This window comes from Engystomops pustulosus, chromosome 3 (genome assembly GCF_040894005.1).
Source record: "Engystomops pustulosus chromosome 3, aEngPut4.maternal, whole genome shotgun sequence".
Classification (NCBI taxonomy): domain Eukaryota; kingdom Metazoa; phylum Chordata; class Amphibia; order Anura; family Leptodactylidae; genus Engystomops; species Engystomops pustulosus.
In genome coordinates, this window is record NC_092413.1 from 237,255,398 (window position 1) to 237,271,301 (window position 15,904).

Consider the following 15,904-nt stretch of genomic DNA (forward strand, 5'->3'; position numbering starts at 1 on the left):
TGACCAGGGGATTCCTGGTCATCGCTCATGTACCACTGCCACGGCTGCTGTGGGGAGCTGGGGGGGGGGGTTTAGGAGCAGTAGCAGCTCCATCAGCAGCAGCTTAAATCTTGATTCCTTAATGAGCAACTTCCTTCACCCACCTAATGGGGAGGGTAGCCACCACCAGCAACAGGACATGGAGCAGATCCTGCACCAGGTGGTGGCCTACTTGGACAGCACTCTACCACCTCAGGCAGAGGATCCCCTGGACAAAATTGATGTGTAGCCGCAACTTGCAGAGTTTGCAGTAGAGAAGCTGTCCTGCCCGGCCAGTAGTGTGGCATCAGTGCGGGTGTTTAGTGAGACAGGGACCATCGTTACCCCAAGGAGAGCCCTCTTGTCCACCCGTAATGTGGAGAGACTGACCTTTGTCAAGATTAATCAGGCTTGGATCGGCCAGGATTTCAACTCACCAATCCCGTATGCATCAGATTTGATCAACCATGACGCCTCCCCCAAACGTTGAGAAATGAGTCGGGGTTCTATCTACCAGCCTCAGCCACTATTCTGATGCTGCCATCCGACCTGATGCCACACATCTGCTGCCAGTTGCTCCATTTGCCTCTCACCATCTTTACCAGGGACTGGAATTGTCACCCACCTCCACACTCTGTCATTTTGGCACTTTCTGACCTCATGCTGCTGGCACCTTCACACTTTGTCATTGTGCCACTCTGTGGCCCACCATGTTTCTGCCACCTCCAGAATATGTCATTGTGCCACTCTCTAACCTCCTGCTGCTGTTACTGCCACCTCCACGCTCTATAATTGTGCCACTCTGTGGCCTACCAAGTTGCTGCCAACTTCATAATTTGTCATTGTGCCACTTTCTGACCTCCTGATGCTGCTGCTGGCACCTCCATACTTTGTCATTGTGCCACTCTGTGGCCTACCATATTGCTGCCACCTCCAGAATAAGTCATTGGGGCACATTTACTTACCCGGTCCTGTTGCGATCCAGCGGTGCAAAACGGTAAAATTCGAAAAACCAGGCGGAAAAACGTGATTCGAACCCTTAGTAAATGTGCCCCATTGTGCCACTCTCTAACCTCCTGCTGCTGTTTCTGCCACCTACACACTCTATCATTGTGCCACACTGTGGCCTACCATGTTGCTGCCACCTCCAGAATTTGTCATTGTGCCACTCTGCGGCCTACTCATGCTGACCAATGTCTCCCTGGAACACCCTGTGATCTCCATAATGCTGTTTTCACCCTCCATCGCTCTATGACATTGCCACTATGTTTGGTTTTACCCTTCATTTCATCTGTCAGAAGGATGAAAAGCTTCAGGATTGATAGCCAAAAGCAGGAGTGGATACAGAACACAGAGGACATGCAAGTATCCCATTTACTGCTCATCTCTGTTCTGGATCCAATCCCAATACTGATGGATTATTGACCGATTGAAAGCGGAAACTGACGGGTGAAAGAAGGGCAAAATGATTAGTGAAATGAACTGGCACAGACATTACCTTGTCAGGCTGCGTTCCCGCTTTGCTTATTTGGGGAAGTTGACCTCTGTAAGTGCACATGGAAGTGAAGAGTGAAGCCGTGGCTGTCATGTGCGTGTCATACTAAAACACAGCATTGTTGTGTATCTTATTGTGCACATTTTTAGTGTTTTTATGTCTTTTGTGTTTTTGTACTATGAGATATTTAATAAAATTTTGATATTGCTAATTTTCTTGCATGGCTTTGTCTTGTTCAGTTTTGGATTGGGCGCCGGCCTCCTGCTTTGTGTTCCTCCAGTGTTTGAGGGTTGCTTCTTTTCATCTTCTCTCCTTTTCTCTTTGCCACCTGTGACTTCAGGACTATAAAACAGAGAAAATGTTAACAATACAACAAAAAAACTGCAACTTGTAGGAAGGGAGCGAGACAACTTTGGTGCCGCACATCCAAGAGGAAGAGGAGTAGATGACAGCCCCTTATAAAGCCAGGAAACAGGAAGAGGAAATAGAGGGGAGGAGCAAACACTCAGCAACACCCAGCTCAATAACATGGAAGGTTAACCCTGTAGTGCAGAGACTCAGCTAGAAACAGCATTCACCAGTCCCTAATTGGTCAGGAGTCACCACATGAGCTTGGATTACAATCCCTAATCCTGGTGGTAGATGAGCCTTTAATAATGCCCCCGCAGTAGCCAATATGCAGTAATAATGGTGCCCCCACAGTAGCCAATAAGAACAATAGTAACCCCTAATCTTGAGCTAATGACCATAGACCACTTACCCTAAGCTTCTAGCTCGTAAGCACGTAAGTCCTGGGTCCCTCAGATGTTGGCTCTTTCTTTGGTCCTTGGGCTGAGGGTATGAATGGTGCTCCATGCTCTGGGGCTCCTCGTGCTCCTCTAGCTGGCTTGTGGTACAACAGTTAAGCTTTTGGGGTACGTAGGCTCTTGCCCCCTACCCCGGCCTTTCCTTCTTCCCCTCTGTTTTCTGATTATTGATATAGAACCCCCCATTGTGGAGGAGTTTTTGGAGAAAGACATGGTCAAATTGTATACAGGGAGCATCCTTTCCCCTCCGTTGTCAGTCTGGTGGGGCTAAATGGTGTTTGAGGAACAAGTGGGCCTTGGTTTTCCTTCTTGCTGTGGCCTCTCCTCCATTCACTGCTCTGCTTCCTTTGTTGGCTCTTTAGTGCTGGATCTCTGCTCTCTTTACAACTATCATCTCCTAGGTCTCCCCATGATCCAGCTGCCCCACCCTCTCATGTGCCACTGGTTGTGATAATGGCTGTGTCCCCCATACCAATGGTTGCTCTTGTAATGTCCCGGTGGGTTCTGATCTTGGTAAGTTCTCCAGCCTGAAGGCCTAGTGTCCGGGTGTTACCTTTTCGGCTGGTTACAATGTGTGCACCTGTGGACTGGTGGTGGCTATTGCCCTGAGCTTTATTTGTTTACCCATGATTCGGTGGGTTGGGGTTTGGTGTTTGGCTGATTTGTGGTGGGACTAAGGGTGGTGCAGGAGTCAGAGGGGCAGGTTGAGGGGTGATAGGAGTCTGAAGGGGTTTATGATGGAGTTGTGTTGTGTACGTGACCTCCTTCTTGACTTTTTTGTTGTTTTATGACCCACATGAATCTAATAAATTAATCACAATTATTTAAAGATGCCGATATTAATGAATTCTTTGACGTCTCCTAAAAAATCATCCCACAAAAAAATGGCAAAATGTGTCTGCACTTTATTTCTTGTGTTAATCGGAGAAAAAAGGTTCAGCAGGGTCAGTGGGATCGTGTCCTTGGGATTGAGCCTACGATACATTGGCCTATGGAGAACGTGGGATAAGCAGATTTCATAGGTGCTGGGTATATTTTTGCTTTCAGGTATAATATGATATCACTCGTGTCCGTGGACATCTGTGGCCTCCTGTTCTAGGACTTAATAATATGGATGTGATATCGCTGTTACCTGCTATTCCCCCGGAGGAGCAGATTCCATCACGATTACACCCGTTAACCTGTTATTATCAGCCAACCCTTCATTATCAGGACTGCTGTTCACACCCAGGGACCCCCGAGGACGTCTATAATTATAGGGATCCAGTGCCCTCAGAGGAAGATGGTCCCAGATGTTCATCCAGTAACAGTCACCATCATGGCTATAAATACTGACCCCCCAGATACCTACATCGCACCTCACATAAGCCTTATACAGCAGCACATTATAGAGCATATACTGCCTTGTATATACGAGATCACCTATGTTTTATATACATAAGCAGCCACATAACACACATATGGATCCCCATGACATATACACCCCCTAATGAGATATATATGTAGCTCATACATGACAGATACATGTGATATACAGGATGGACCTTACACCATAGAGCAGGTAAGTGCCAGCTCATTATGTCTTGTTCCGGGACTGAATCTTCTGAATGGAATTTGTTGGGTTTTTTTCAGCATATAGGGGTATCCCGGGGGTATGCAGGGAGTTAGGGGACCCCTGGATCTCCCCTCTATGATAGGACAGCGGTTGTACTCTAATGACAATACATTATTGGGGCTTATTTGTTGCACATAATTTAAGTTAAAAACAATGCGGCTCATTTACTAAGGTCCTTGCACCAGTTTTCTGTGGGGCTTTGCACGTTCCTTCTAGTATAAACTCCTGGCACGGGGATTGAAGAAGTGTCCGCGCTACATTTGTTGCACGCAACCATTTTGTGTCGTGGCCGCACTAAGCACCACGAGACACAAATTTCTGCACTGAAGGGGGCGCTCACGAGCTCAGCCGGACCGTGACCAGATTTATCATGCAGAGTCTGACGGAGGTGTGTTGCATGCCCCAAAAAAGTTGGTCACCCTGTCAGGACAGTGCAGGGGGCTCCACGTTCATGAAGAAATCAAGACAGAAATCCTTAATCTGGCGCCCCCTGCACTATACACAGGACACTGCACATAGTACACACTGCACATAGTACACAGAACCCTGCACATAGCACACATGACTCTACACATAGCACACATGACTCTACACATAGCACACATGACTCTACACATAGCACACAGGACACTGCACATAGTACACACCCTGCACATAGTACACACCCTGCACATAGTACACACTGCACATAGTACACAGGACCCTGCACATAGTACACAGGACCCTGCACATAGTACACAGGACCCTGCACATAGTACACACACTTCTGCACATAGTACACACGCTTCACATAGTACACACGCTTCACATAGTACACACGCTTCACATAGTACACACCCTGCACATAGTACACCCCCTGCACATACTACACACTACACATAGTACACACTGCACATAGTACACACCCAGCACATAGTACATACTGCACATAGTACACCCCCTGCACATAGTACACCCCCTGCACATATTACACCCTGCACATAGTACACACTGCACATAGTACACACTGCACATAGTACACACTGCACATAGTACACACTGTACATAGTACACCCCATGCACATAGTACACACTGCACATAGTACACCCCCTGCACATAGTACACACCATGCACATAGTACACACTGCACATAGTACACACTGCACATAGTACACACACGGCACATAGTACACACACGGCACATAGTACACACTGCACATAGTACATACTGCACATAGCACACACTGCACATAGCACACACTGCACATAGTACACCCCCTGCACATTGTACACCCCCTGCACATTGTACACCCCCTGCACATAGTAGACACTGCACATAGTACACAGGACACTGCACATAGTACACACTGCACATAGAACACACCCTACACATAGTACACACCCCACACATAGTACACACTGCGCAAAGTACATACTGCACATAATATACACTGCACATTGTACACACTGCACATAGTACATAGGACCCTGCATATAGTACACAGGACCCTGCACATAGTACACAGGACCCCTGTACATAGTACACAGGACCGCTGCACATAGTACACAAAACCCTGCACATAGTACACAGGACCCTGCACATAGTACACACTGCACATAGTACATAGGACCCTGCATATAGTACACAGGACCCTGCACATAGTACACAGGACACTGCACATAGCACACAGGACACTGCACATAGCACACAGGACCCTGCACATAGTACACAGGACACTGCACATAGTACACAGGACACTGCACATAGTACACAGGACACTGCACATAGTACACATCCTGCACATAGTACACAGGACCCTGCACATAGTACACAGGACCCTGCACATAGTACACACTGCACATAGTACATAGGACCCTGCATATAGTACACAGGACCCTGCATATAGTACACAGGACCCTGCACATAGTACACCCCCTGCACATAGTACACCCCCTGCACATAGTACACCCCCTGCACATAGTACACCCCCAGCACATAGTACACCACCTGCACATAGTACACACCCTGCACATAGTACACCCTGCACATAGTACACCCCTTTCAAATATTAAACCCCTGCAATTTGTACACCCCCTGCACATAGTAGGAAAAATCCACAGGGATCCATGCATCATCCTTTATTAGTTACTATGGGTGCATTTCAAATGGATACAGTGTTAAGGTGCATGGATTCCTGTGGATGTTCCCTGTGGGATGATCAGGACGGGGATTTGGCTGCGGGCACCACCACATGGACACGCATTTTGGAGGTTTACATGATCGATTGGGTGAGCCGACTGTTTTTTCTTCTGTTCATGTATCAAAAACTTTAATTGGTTCAGAGGGAATCTGATCTGTTTGTAAGAGATCACAATTAATACTATTTGTGGAACATGAGATTGGGCCCGGCCACTAGAACATTCTCCTATGGAACCAGGAGACGAGACTTCCGTGTATCTCATCAGCCCCATAGCTTTCAGTATCACTAATGTTTCTTATCTGTTGCATTACGCCCCAGGGACTTAAGCCTCATGTAATTCCCATCATGCACCGTTGTTTTATCCAGGACAACCTTTCCAGCTCCATGAGGAGGTTTCTTCAGATACTTCTTCTTCTGTCTTCACTGAGTGGAGAACAGTCCCAGCTCGGATGCAGCCTCCGGGGTCTGACAATAGATTCCTTCCTTCAGAACGGAGATATTCTTCTTGGAGGGGTTTTTGTTGTCCACTCCGGCTTCATCTTCCAACCACCCACTTTCCAGGAGCTTCCACAGGCGGTATCATGCACCGGGTCAGTACTGGATTGTTGTGTTACTGGTGTGTGGTCCTAGAGGCCTTCCTTCAGCTCACACGGGTCATGGATCATTTCAGAATGGATCTTTGTGGGTTTGTAATAATCTGTAGATAACATCCATCGTCTTCCCCTGGCAGGTTTCATATCCGTTATTATCGGGATGTCCTGGGCCTCATGTTTGCTATAGATGAAGTTAACCAATCTCCGGACTTTTTGCCGAATGTCTCCTTGGGCTTCAGTCTTATTGACTCCTGTATGTCTGAAATGAGAGCAGTCGGAGGACTTATGTCCCTAATGTCCGGAGCTGCTCATCCCATTCCAGGATATGATTGTCATCTCCAGTCTGTTGCAGCCGGGATAGTGGGGGAACTTGTGTCTGCATTATCTCTTCCCATAGCTCGCATTCTTGGCGTCCTCCATTACCCTCAGGTAATCAGACCTGCCATAGTTCTGATTGTTGCCCTCATATTCACTAATATATCACATGAAGTTAGTCCTAATGGTCCTACAAATGATCATTTATGTTTTGCAGATCAGCCATGGGGCAACCCTTTCCAGCCTCAGCAATAAGGTCAATTTCCCATCATTCTTCCGCACGGTTCCTAGCAACATGTTTCAGAACATTGCTATTACTCAGCTGGTTGGCCAGTTTGGTTGGACATGGGTGGGAATGCTAATCGTGGATAATGATGTTGGACAGCAGGGTGGACAAGTTATCCAAGCTGGCTTAGAGAAAAGTGGTATCTGTATAGCCTTCATGGAAAAAATCCACCTCAGCTATTCAGCAGAACAAGTATGGAGAGTGGTGGAGGTCATCAAGAAAAGTTCGGTGAATGTGATCATTCTCCATAGTCCTGAGGTCCACATGAAAGCTCTGCTGGACGCTCTGTTTGATGAAGGTGTCACTGGGAAGATGTTCCTGTCTTCAGCTTCCTTCGGGATCACTCCAGGTTTGTTTTCAGAAAAAGCCTGGAAGGTTTTGAATGGCACCATTGGACTGATTCCAAATACAGGAGCCATGCCTGGCTTTGAGAGGTTCCTTCTCAACCTGCGTCTATCCAATCCTCCTTCATACCCATTTATCAGGCTCTTCTGGGAGAAAGCATTTAGCTGTAAGTGGACTGATGGGGACAAGAGTCATCCCACCCCATTAGTCCTTGATGTAAATGACACAATGATCTGCACAGGGAAGGAGGAGCTTGGGAAAAACATGTCCATCTTATTAGAGACCAACGACTTGAGTTACACCTACCATGCATATCTAGCCGTCTATGCCTATGCTAATGCCTTGCACTGGCTTCTTAAGTGTCAGGATGGAACTTGTGATAAAGTCAGTGATGTGCAGCCCTGGAAGGTAGGTGATCAATGAAATAAGGCAATTACATGTGGTTGATTGACTATTCTTTTTTTTCTAGAACTGTCCGTAGTCAAAGTTTTCCAGGATGGGATAAGGAAAGCCAGGCTTCTTTCAGCTACCTTGTAAGACAACTCCCCTGACATCAAGCCTGACCTACAAGAGGCCTAATGACATGATGCGGGATTAAAACCAAACCATGGAACTGGTTTGGCTGTCTGAGAGGCTTGTGACTAGGGTCGGGAAGTAAGGTACAAGGTAGCTGAAAGAGGCGTAATTTTCCTTATCCCATCCTTGAAAACTTTACATATTTTCCCAGAATCCCCCTAGAGGAGCATCCATGGCTATAAGACTCCACACGACTACATGGTGGCCTTAATTGGCAGTCTCCATAAGGAGAACTCTTACTTCCCAGAATGGGACATACAGGTCTTGTTGACTGTTCTATAGGTTCTTCATCACCTCAAGAAGACAAGTTTCCACCCTGGGTCACAGGAGGTGATGACATTCAATGCTGATGGGGACCTCCCTGCTTCCTATGACATCATCAACGTTCAGGTTCTTCAGAACATCTTTAATCTGGTGAAAGTGGGAAAAATTGACCCTGAAGCAAAAGGAGGAGTGAGAACCACATTGAATTTCAGCTTCATTCTGTGGAATGACCGGTATTCACACGTAAGTTTTGATTATCTAGAACATCACATTGGGCTTGGGTGGTAGGTGTCACTGCAGTAGGATCCTTATCCTACTGCAGGTAGATTTTAGCAGTAGGTACATGTGATAAGTAGTCACAATAAACGTAAGACCTGATGTGTAAGGCCATGGCACTGCTCCCTGAGACCACCCATACAAGAGGCACTAAGAGGAACTAATCATTATGGTGGCCTTGTACAGTCCTGGTTCTGTTAAAGGAGTGATAGGAGGGCACACTGCCCCCTGTTGGTGTAATGATGCGGGGAGCCATGGTATAGTACAGTCACCCGTAGTAGTGATAGGAGGGAAACATGTATCATTGTAATGCTCCTGTCTCAGAGATGACAGTGCACCCTAAAGCAGCCCTCCAACAGCCCTACCCGCTTCCCTAGGTGATACGGAACAATCATGAAGATGCTATAACTGCAGACGTATAACATATAACAAACAGATAAACACAATACAGGTGGTAATCAATCCAGGTCACAACTGAGATAGCAAATAAGGTACAAAATCACATTAACGAAAGGACAGTCAAGAACGAGAGCTAAATATCGGAAACCAGAAGTACAGAAGTTTAGCGAGCAAAGCACGGCCAATAAAGCTAGCAAGAAAATATAACACGCAAGGTTTTATCAGAGCAGGTGTCTGCTCCAGGTGAGGAGGGTAAACCTCTAATCGTGTTAACCCTAGACCAGGGCAAAGCACGTAGAGAGCCGGGTGTGGTAGCTTCTTCTCAGACCGTGCCAGCAGATCTGACACAGATGTGACATCATGATCCAATTTCCAACTACTCCTTGGTGCAACTGTGTAGAAAAAACAGACAAAACAAAACTTAAAATTGTTTGTGTTTAGGGGGAATTCATCATTACAATTTGTCTTTGTCTGAATTGATTGAGTCTTTGTATGTCGTTGTGTTTTTGATTTTTTTTGTTTGTTTCATTACATTGCATTTTTTTTTGCGTTTGTTCTCTTTTTTTGTACCTTTAAGGAGCATTTGGTCTTGATAAATATGATATTGGTTTTTGTCTTATTTTTACATCAGGAAGTGACTGGAGTCATTTTGCGCCTAAATGTAAATTTGCACCAAATCGCAAATAGTGAATTTAGTTCAGTATTGTTAAACCGAGTCTAAGCAAATAATGAATTTGGCGCATGCAGGGTCTATGTCAGAGTTACTTTTGCACTTTCTGATGTTCATTTGGCGCAATAGAAAGTTGCCAAACAGCATCTGCACTTGTCTGCAATTGTCTGGTTTTCAACTGAAATCCTCGCGACATAGGAGACTTCTTTTCCAATCGACCCCACGTCTTGGTTTTGTGCCCTGTTCAGTGACTTGTGTCCCCACCAGGAGTAAGTAAAACATTTTTGGAAGCCCCTGATATCTTATTCGGGATGCAATTACCACAATCCCCTACATGTTCTGCCATGAAACTTTTCAATTTTCTGGTAGTGCAACCAATATATTTCAGATGGCAGAGAGTGCACTCCGCCATATACAGAGTACACTCCGCCATATACACCCAGATTTACAGGGTGAGATGAATCTGACTTTTTTTCCTATATTTGTCCTTGTTACCTCTTTCTTTATCAATCAAGGTATGTTTCATGGCTCTTCCATCCAATAATCCTCCATCATTGACTGTTTGTAGGTTCCGGTTTCTGTCTGTGGTCTGCATTGTCCTCCCGGGCACAGAAAGGCCCAAAGGCTGGGAGAGCCTATCTGCTGCTATGATTGCTTGCCCTGTTCTGCGGGGGAGGTGGCCAATGCCACAGGTAAGACCCTTCCCGATACATCTGTGTGAGGGGTGCACCTACCATGAGATGAGTTGAGAACCTCGCCTCGGGCGGCGCACCCCCTGCTGGCCATTGTGAAGGCGGCATTTTCTGGACTGAAAGTTAGGCAGCTAGGACATGTCACTGTAAAATGTCCTTGCTGCATGTGACTGCAGGAGGAGAGGTCTGGAGGAGGAGGCCTCCACCACTTGCCTCCCTGCCCCCCGTACCCCTCCTAGCAGGCTCCGTTGTGCCACAGGAAGGAGACACTGCTGGAGGGCGGGGAAGGAGCATCGCCGGGGCATTGGCCTGTTCTCATGCTGCTTGTAAGCAGAGCAGGAGACTTAGAAGAGGAAGAAACATCCTGGAGAGAAGTAGGAGAAGAGGTAACAGAAGACAGACTGCAGACAGCACGAGAGAAGATCCAGCGTGTCCTCCCCTCCCCCAGCGTCTGCTGTTACTGTAGGTGAAGTAACAGGGGGCATGACCTTCCTGTATTAGCCCTATTGGTTCCTCCATGATTGGTACAAGACATTAGGAAACTTTTATATTATATCTTTTTGATACTAAAACTTCACTGTAATAAGATCCTGCGTGAGTTCTACCCATTTCATTTCCTCAGAAGAGGCGCCGTGTAGGTTCATCCATTATCCGAAGGAGTATTATAGAGTATTTGTCTCATGTGACTTGTCTCCTAAAATCTAAGGTGAATCTGTGATCCATGACAACATCAATGCAGGGAACAATAGAAGACAATCACGCAGTAGAAGCAGTAAAGGATGTCCTGGTGTAGATCACTCTGCTCCACCAAGTCCTGGCCCCAACCATTGCTGGCCACTGGCCACATAGATCATATGAAGCCACGTCAGGATGACACTGATATTAATATGTAAAGTTGTAACTTTAATCTTTTTTATTTTAGATGCCAGCGAGTGTCTCCAGTGTCCCCCCGACCAGTGGCCCAATGAGAAGAAAGACCAATGCATCCCAAAACTGATAGAATTTCTTTCCTATGAGGAACCACTGGGGATCATGGTGGCCATGATGGTTGTCATCTTCTCAGTCCTTACAGTCTTTGTCTTAATAATATTTGCTCAGCACCAGAAAACACCAATAATCAAAGCCACCAACCGGGAGCTGAGCTTCATCTTGTTGGTGTCTCTCATCCTCTGCTTCCTCTGCTGTCTGGTCTTCATAGGTCAACCATCGGAGGTCACCTGCCCCCTGAGACAAACCTTCTTCAGTGTGGTCTTCTCCATCTGCATCTCCTCCGTCCTGGCTAAGACTATCATGGTAATCCTGGCATTTAAAGCCACACAACTGAACAGTCCTCTGAGGAAATGGTTGGGACCTACAATCCCGCGCTGCGTTGTTGGACTTTGCTCAGGTTTGCAGATTGTAATTTGCTCTGTTTGGCTTCACCAGTCTCCTCCTTTCCCAGTGTTGAATGCAGAGACAGAAAACCATAAGATCATATTCGAGTGCAATGAAGGTCATAAGTTGTTCTTCTTCATGACTTTGGGATTTTTGGGTCTTTTGGCCATGATAAGTTTTTTTGTAGCCTTTTTGGCAAGAAACCTTCCTGGAACCTACAATGAGGCCAAGCTGATCACCTTCAGCATGCTGGTCTTCTGCTGTGTCTGGATCTCCTTCATACCGGCTTATCTGAGCACCAGTGGTAAATATACTGTAGCCGTGCAGATATTCGCCATCTTGGCCTCCAGCGCTGGACTTATGAGCTGCATCTTCCTCCCCAAATGTTACGTCATACTTCTAAGACCGGACAGGAATAGTCAAGTGCTCTTAGGAAGCAAACAAAGGGAAAGGATATTTGGTTAAATATATTTTCATGTGCTCGACCTGCGACAGACATTTCTATTACTACGTACTGCTGTCTCCGGTCAGATGACTGAAAATGAACAGTCGGAGACACAATTACGTTTGGTTCCATATAAAGTTTCAGATCGTTGGCTGTGTAGAAGGTCTTAAATAAATTCCTTTTGGTTATTTCTATAAGAGGTTCTCATCCTTATGGAGATGTCAGAGCAGCTTGAGGAGGCCTCATGAGCAGCAGAGCGTAAAGGTAAAGGCTATAATATGGTGGTCGCAGGGTGAAGAGGTTGGTCTCCTGATCTCCCCAGAAGGCTGGACGGTAGTAATTACCCATTTTCCCTCCACATTAAGGCCCTTTAGTAAAGATACATAATCCCACCCGTAACATTATCCTCATCAACCATTAATAACTACACATAACTAAGAAATGATGACACGCGGCTTCCTGTTGGGCAGAAAAGGTCTCAGCTATTTATTGCTGATAAACTCATTTATTATTATTTTTAATATTCTCAAAATTCACCGCAATCTCCGTCCGTCTCTTTGGAAACCATCGCTGCCCGAAGCGGTTTGTTCATCCGGGCTCCCGAATCACCACTTTGACTTCGGGGCAAAAACCACATCAATTCTCATTTTCCATCAGCTGTGACTTGAGCTGATCACTGAAAACCGAAAACATCAAAACACAAAAACCAAGTAACAGTAGGGAGGGAGGGAGGGACAGCGTGAAGATTGCCCAGGCAAGAGGAAGTGCAGGCCCAGTGCCCGCCCTATAAAGGCTCAGCTATGGGAGGGGAAAGGGAGCAAATACCACCCCTATTTATAGTGCAACTGTCCCATGTAATAAATTGCAACACTAGGACACCCATAGTCCGTGCGCACCCTCCCTATACAGCCTGTGGGCACCCTCCCTATACAGTCCATAGGCACCCTCCTTATACAGTCCATGGGCACCCTCCTTATACAGTCCGTGGGCACCCTCCTTATACAGTCTGTGGGCACCCTCCCTATACAGTCCATAGGCACCCTCCCTATACAGTCCATAGGCACCCTCCTTATACAGTCCATGGGCACCCTTCTTAAACAGTCTGTGGGCAGCCTCCTTATACAGTCTGTGGGCACCCTCCTTATACGGTCCTTGGACACTCTCCTTATACAGTCCATGGGCGCCCTCCTTATACAGTCCGGGGGCACCCTCCTTATACAGTTCGTGGGCACCCTCCTTTTACAGTCCGTGGGCAAGCTCCTTATACAGTCCAGGGGCACCCTCCTTATACAGTCCAGGGGCACCCTCCTTATACAGTCCAGGGGCACCCTTCTTATACAGTCTGTGGGCACCCTTCTTATACAGTCTGTGGGCAGCCTCCTTATACAGTCTGTGGGCAGCCTCCTTATACAGTCTGTGGGCACCCTCCTTATACAGTCCTTGGACACCCTCCTTATACAGTCCTTGGCAACTCTCCTTATACAGTCCGTGGGCACCCTCCTTATACAGTCAGTGGGCACCCTCCTTATACAGTCCGTGGGCACCCTCCTTATACAGTCCGGGCGCACCCTCCTTATACAGTCCGGGGGCACCCTCCTTATACAGTCCGGGGGCACCCTCCTTATACAGTCTGCGGGCACCCTCCTTATACAGTCTGTGGACACCGTCCAAATACAGTCCATGGGAACCCTCCTTATACAGTCCGGGGGCACCCTCCTTCTACATTCCATGGGCACCCTCCTTATACAGTTCGTGGGCACCCTCCTTATAGAGTCCGTGGGCACCCTCCTTATACAGTCCATAGGTACCCTCCTTTTACAGTCCGTGGGCACGCTCCTTATACAGTCCCGGGGGACCCTCCTTATACAGTCTGCGGGCACCCTCCTTATACAGTCTGCGGGCACCCTCCTTATACAGTCTGTGGACACCGTCTGAATACATTCCATGGGAACCCTCCTTATACAGTCCGGGGGCACCCTCCTTATACAGTCCGGGGGCACCCTCCTTATACAGTCCGGGGGCACCCTCCTTATACAGTCCTTGGGCACCCTCCTTATACAGTCCGGGGGCACCCTCCTTATATAGTCCGGGGGCACCCTCCTTATACAGTCCGGGGGTACCCTCCTTATACAGTCTGCGGGCACCCTCCTTATACAGTCTGTGGACACCGTCCAAATACAGTCCTTGGGAACCCTCCTTATACAGTCCGGTGCACCCTCCTTATACAGTCCGGGGCACCCTCCTTATACAGTCCGGGGGCACCCTCCTTATACAGTCTGTGGGCACCCTCCTTATACAGTCCTTGGGCACCCTCCTTATATAGTCCGGGGGCACCCTCCTTATACAGTCCGGGGGTACCCTCCTTATACAGTCTGCGGGCACCCTCCTTATACAGTCTGTGGACACCGTCCAAATACAGTCCATGGGAACCCTCCTTATACAGTCCGGTGCACCCTCCTTATACAGTCCGGGGCACCCTCCTTATACAGTCCGGGGGCACCCTCCTTATACAGTCTGTGGGCACCCTCCTTATACAGTCCTTGGGCACCCTCCTTATACAGTCCGGGGGCACCCTCCTTATACAGTCCGGGGGTACCCTCCTTATACAGTCTGCGGGCACCCTCCTTATACAGTCTGTGGACACCGTCCAAATACAGTCCATGGGAACCCTCCTTATACAGTCCGGTGCACCCTCCTTATACAGTCCGGGGCACCCTCCTTATACAGTCTGTGGGCACCCTCCTTATACAGTCCGTGGACACCGTCCAAATACAGTCCATGGGAACCCTCCTTATACAGTCCGGGGGCACCCTCCTTATACAGTCTGCGGGTACCCTCCTTATACAGTCTGTGGACACCGTCCGAATACAGTCCATGGGCACCCTCCGAATACAGTCCATGGGCACCCTCCTTATACAGTCCGGGGGCACCCTCCTTATACAGTCCGGGGGCACCCTCCTTATACAGTCTGCGGGCACCCTCCTTATACAGTCTGTGGACACCATCCAAATACAGTCCATAGGAACCCTCCTTATACAGTCCGGGGGCACCCTCCTTATACAGTCCGGGGCACCCTCCTTATACAGTCTGCGGGCACCCGCCTTATACAGTCTGTGGACAACGTCCAAATACAGTCCATGGGAACCCTCCTTATACAGTCCGGGGGCACCCTCCTTATACAGTCTGCGGGCACCCTCCTTATACAGTCTTTGGCACCGTCCGAATACATTCCATGGGAACCCTCCTTATACAGTCCGGGGGCACCCTCCTTATACAGTCCGGGGGCACCCTCCTTATACAGTCCGGGGGCACCCTCCTTATACAGTCTGCGGGCACCCTCCTTGTACAGTCTGTGGACACCATCCAAATACAGTCCGTGGGCACCCTCCTCATACAGTCTGCGGGCAACCTCCTTATAAAGTCTGTGGGTACCCTCCTTATACAGTCCGTGGGCACCCTCCTTATACAGTCCGTGGACACCCTCCTTATAAAGTCTGGGGGCACCCTCCTTATACAGTCTAGGAGCACGCTCCTTATACAGTCTGGGGGCACCC

The 15,904-nt window shown here is 48.0% G+C and overlaps 1 protein-coding gene across 1 annotated transcript; it reads left to right on the forward strand.

Annotated features, from left to right (window-relative positions):
- The first annotated feature begins 6,460 nt into the window (after nt 1–6,460).
- On the forward strand, nt 6,461–12,370 carry LOC140123043 (extracellular calcium-sensing receptor-like). Its single transcript, XM_072144294.1, has 6 exons — nt 6,461–6,705; nt 6,846–7,137; nt 7,241–8,062; nt 8,513–8,737; nt 10,408–10,531; nt 11,454–12,370. The coding sequence occupies exons 1-6, from the start codon at nt 6,461–6,463 to the stop codon at nt 12,368–12,370; spliced, it is 2,625 nt and encodes an 874-aa protein (XP_072000395.1).
- Nucleotides 12,371–15,904: the final 3,534 nt, after the last annotated feature.

Coding starts and splice junctions, on each gene's coding strand:
- LOC140123043 (XM_072144294.1), top strand. CDS start 6,461: ATGCACCGTTGTTTTATCCAGGACAACCTTTCCAGCTCCATGAGGAGG. Junction 7,138..7,240: donor GCGTCCTCCATTACCCTCAG/GTAATCAGACCT, acceptor TATGTTTTGCAG/ATCAGCCATGGGGCAACCCT. Junction 10,532..11,453: donor GGAGGTGGCCAATGCCACAG/GTAAGACCCTTC, acceptor TTTTTATTTTAG/ATGCCAGCGAGTGTCTCCAG.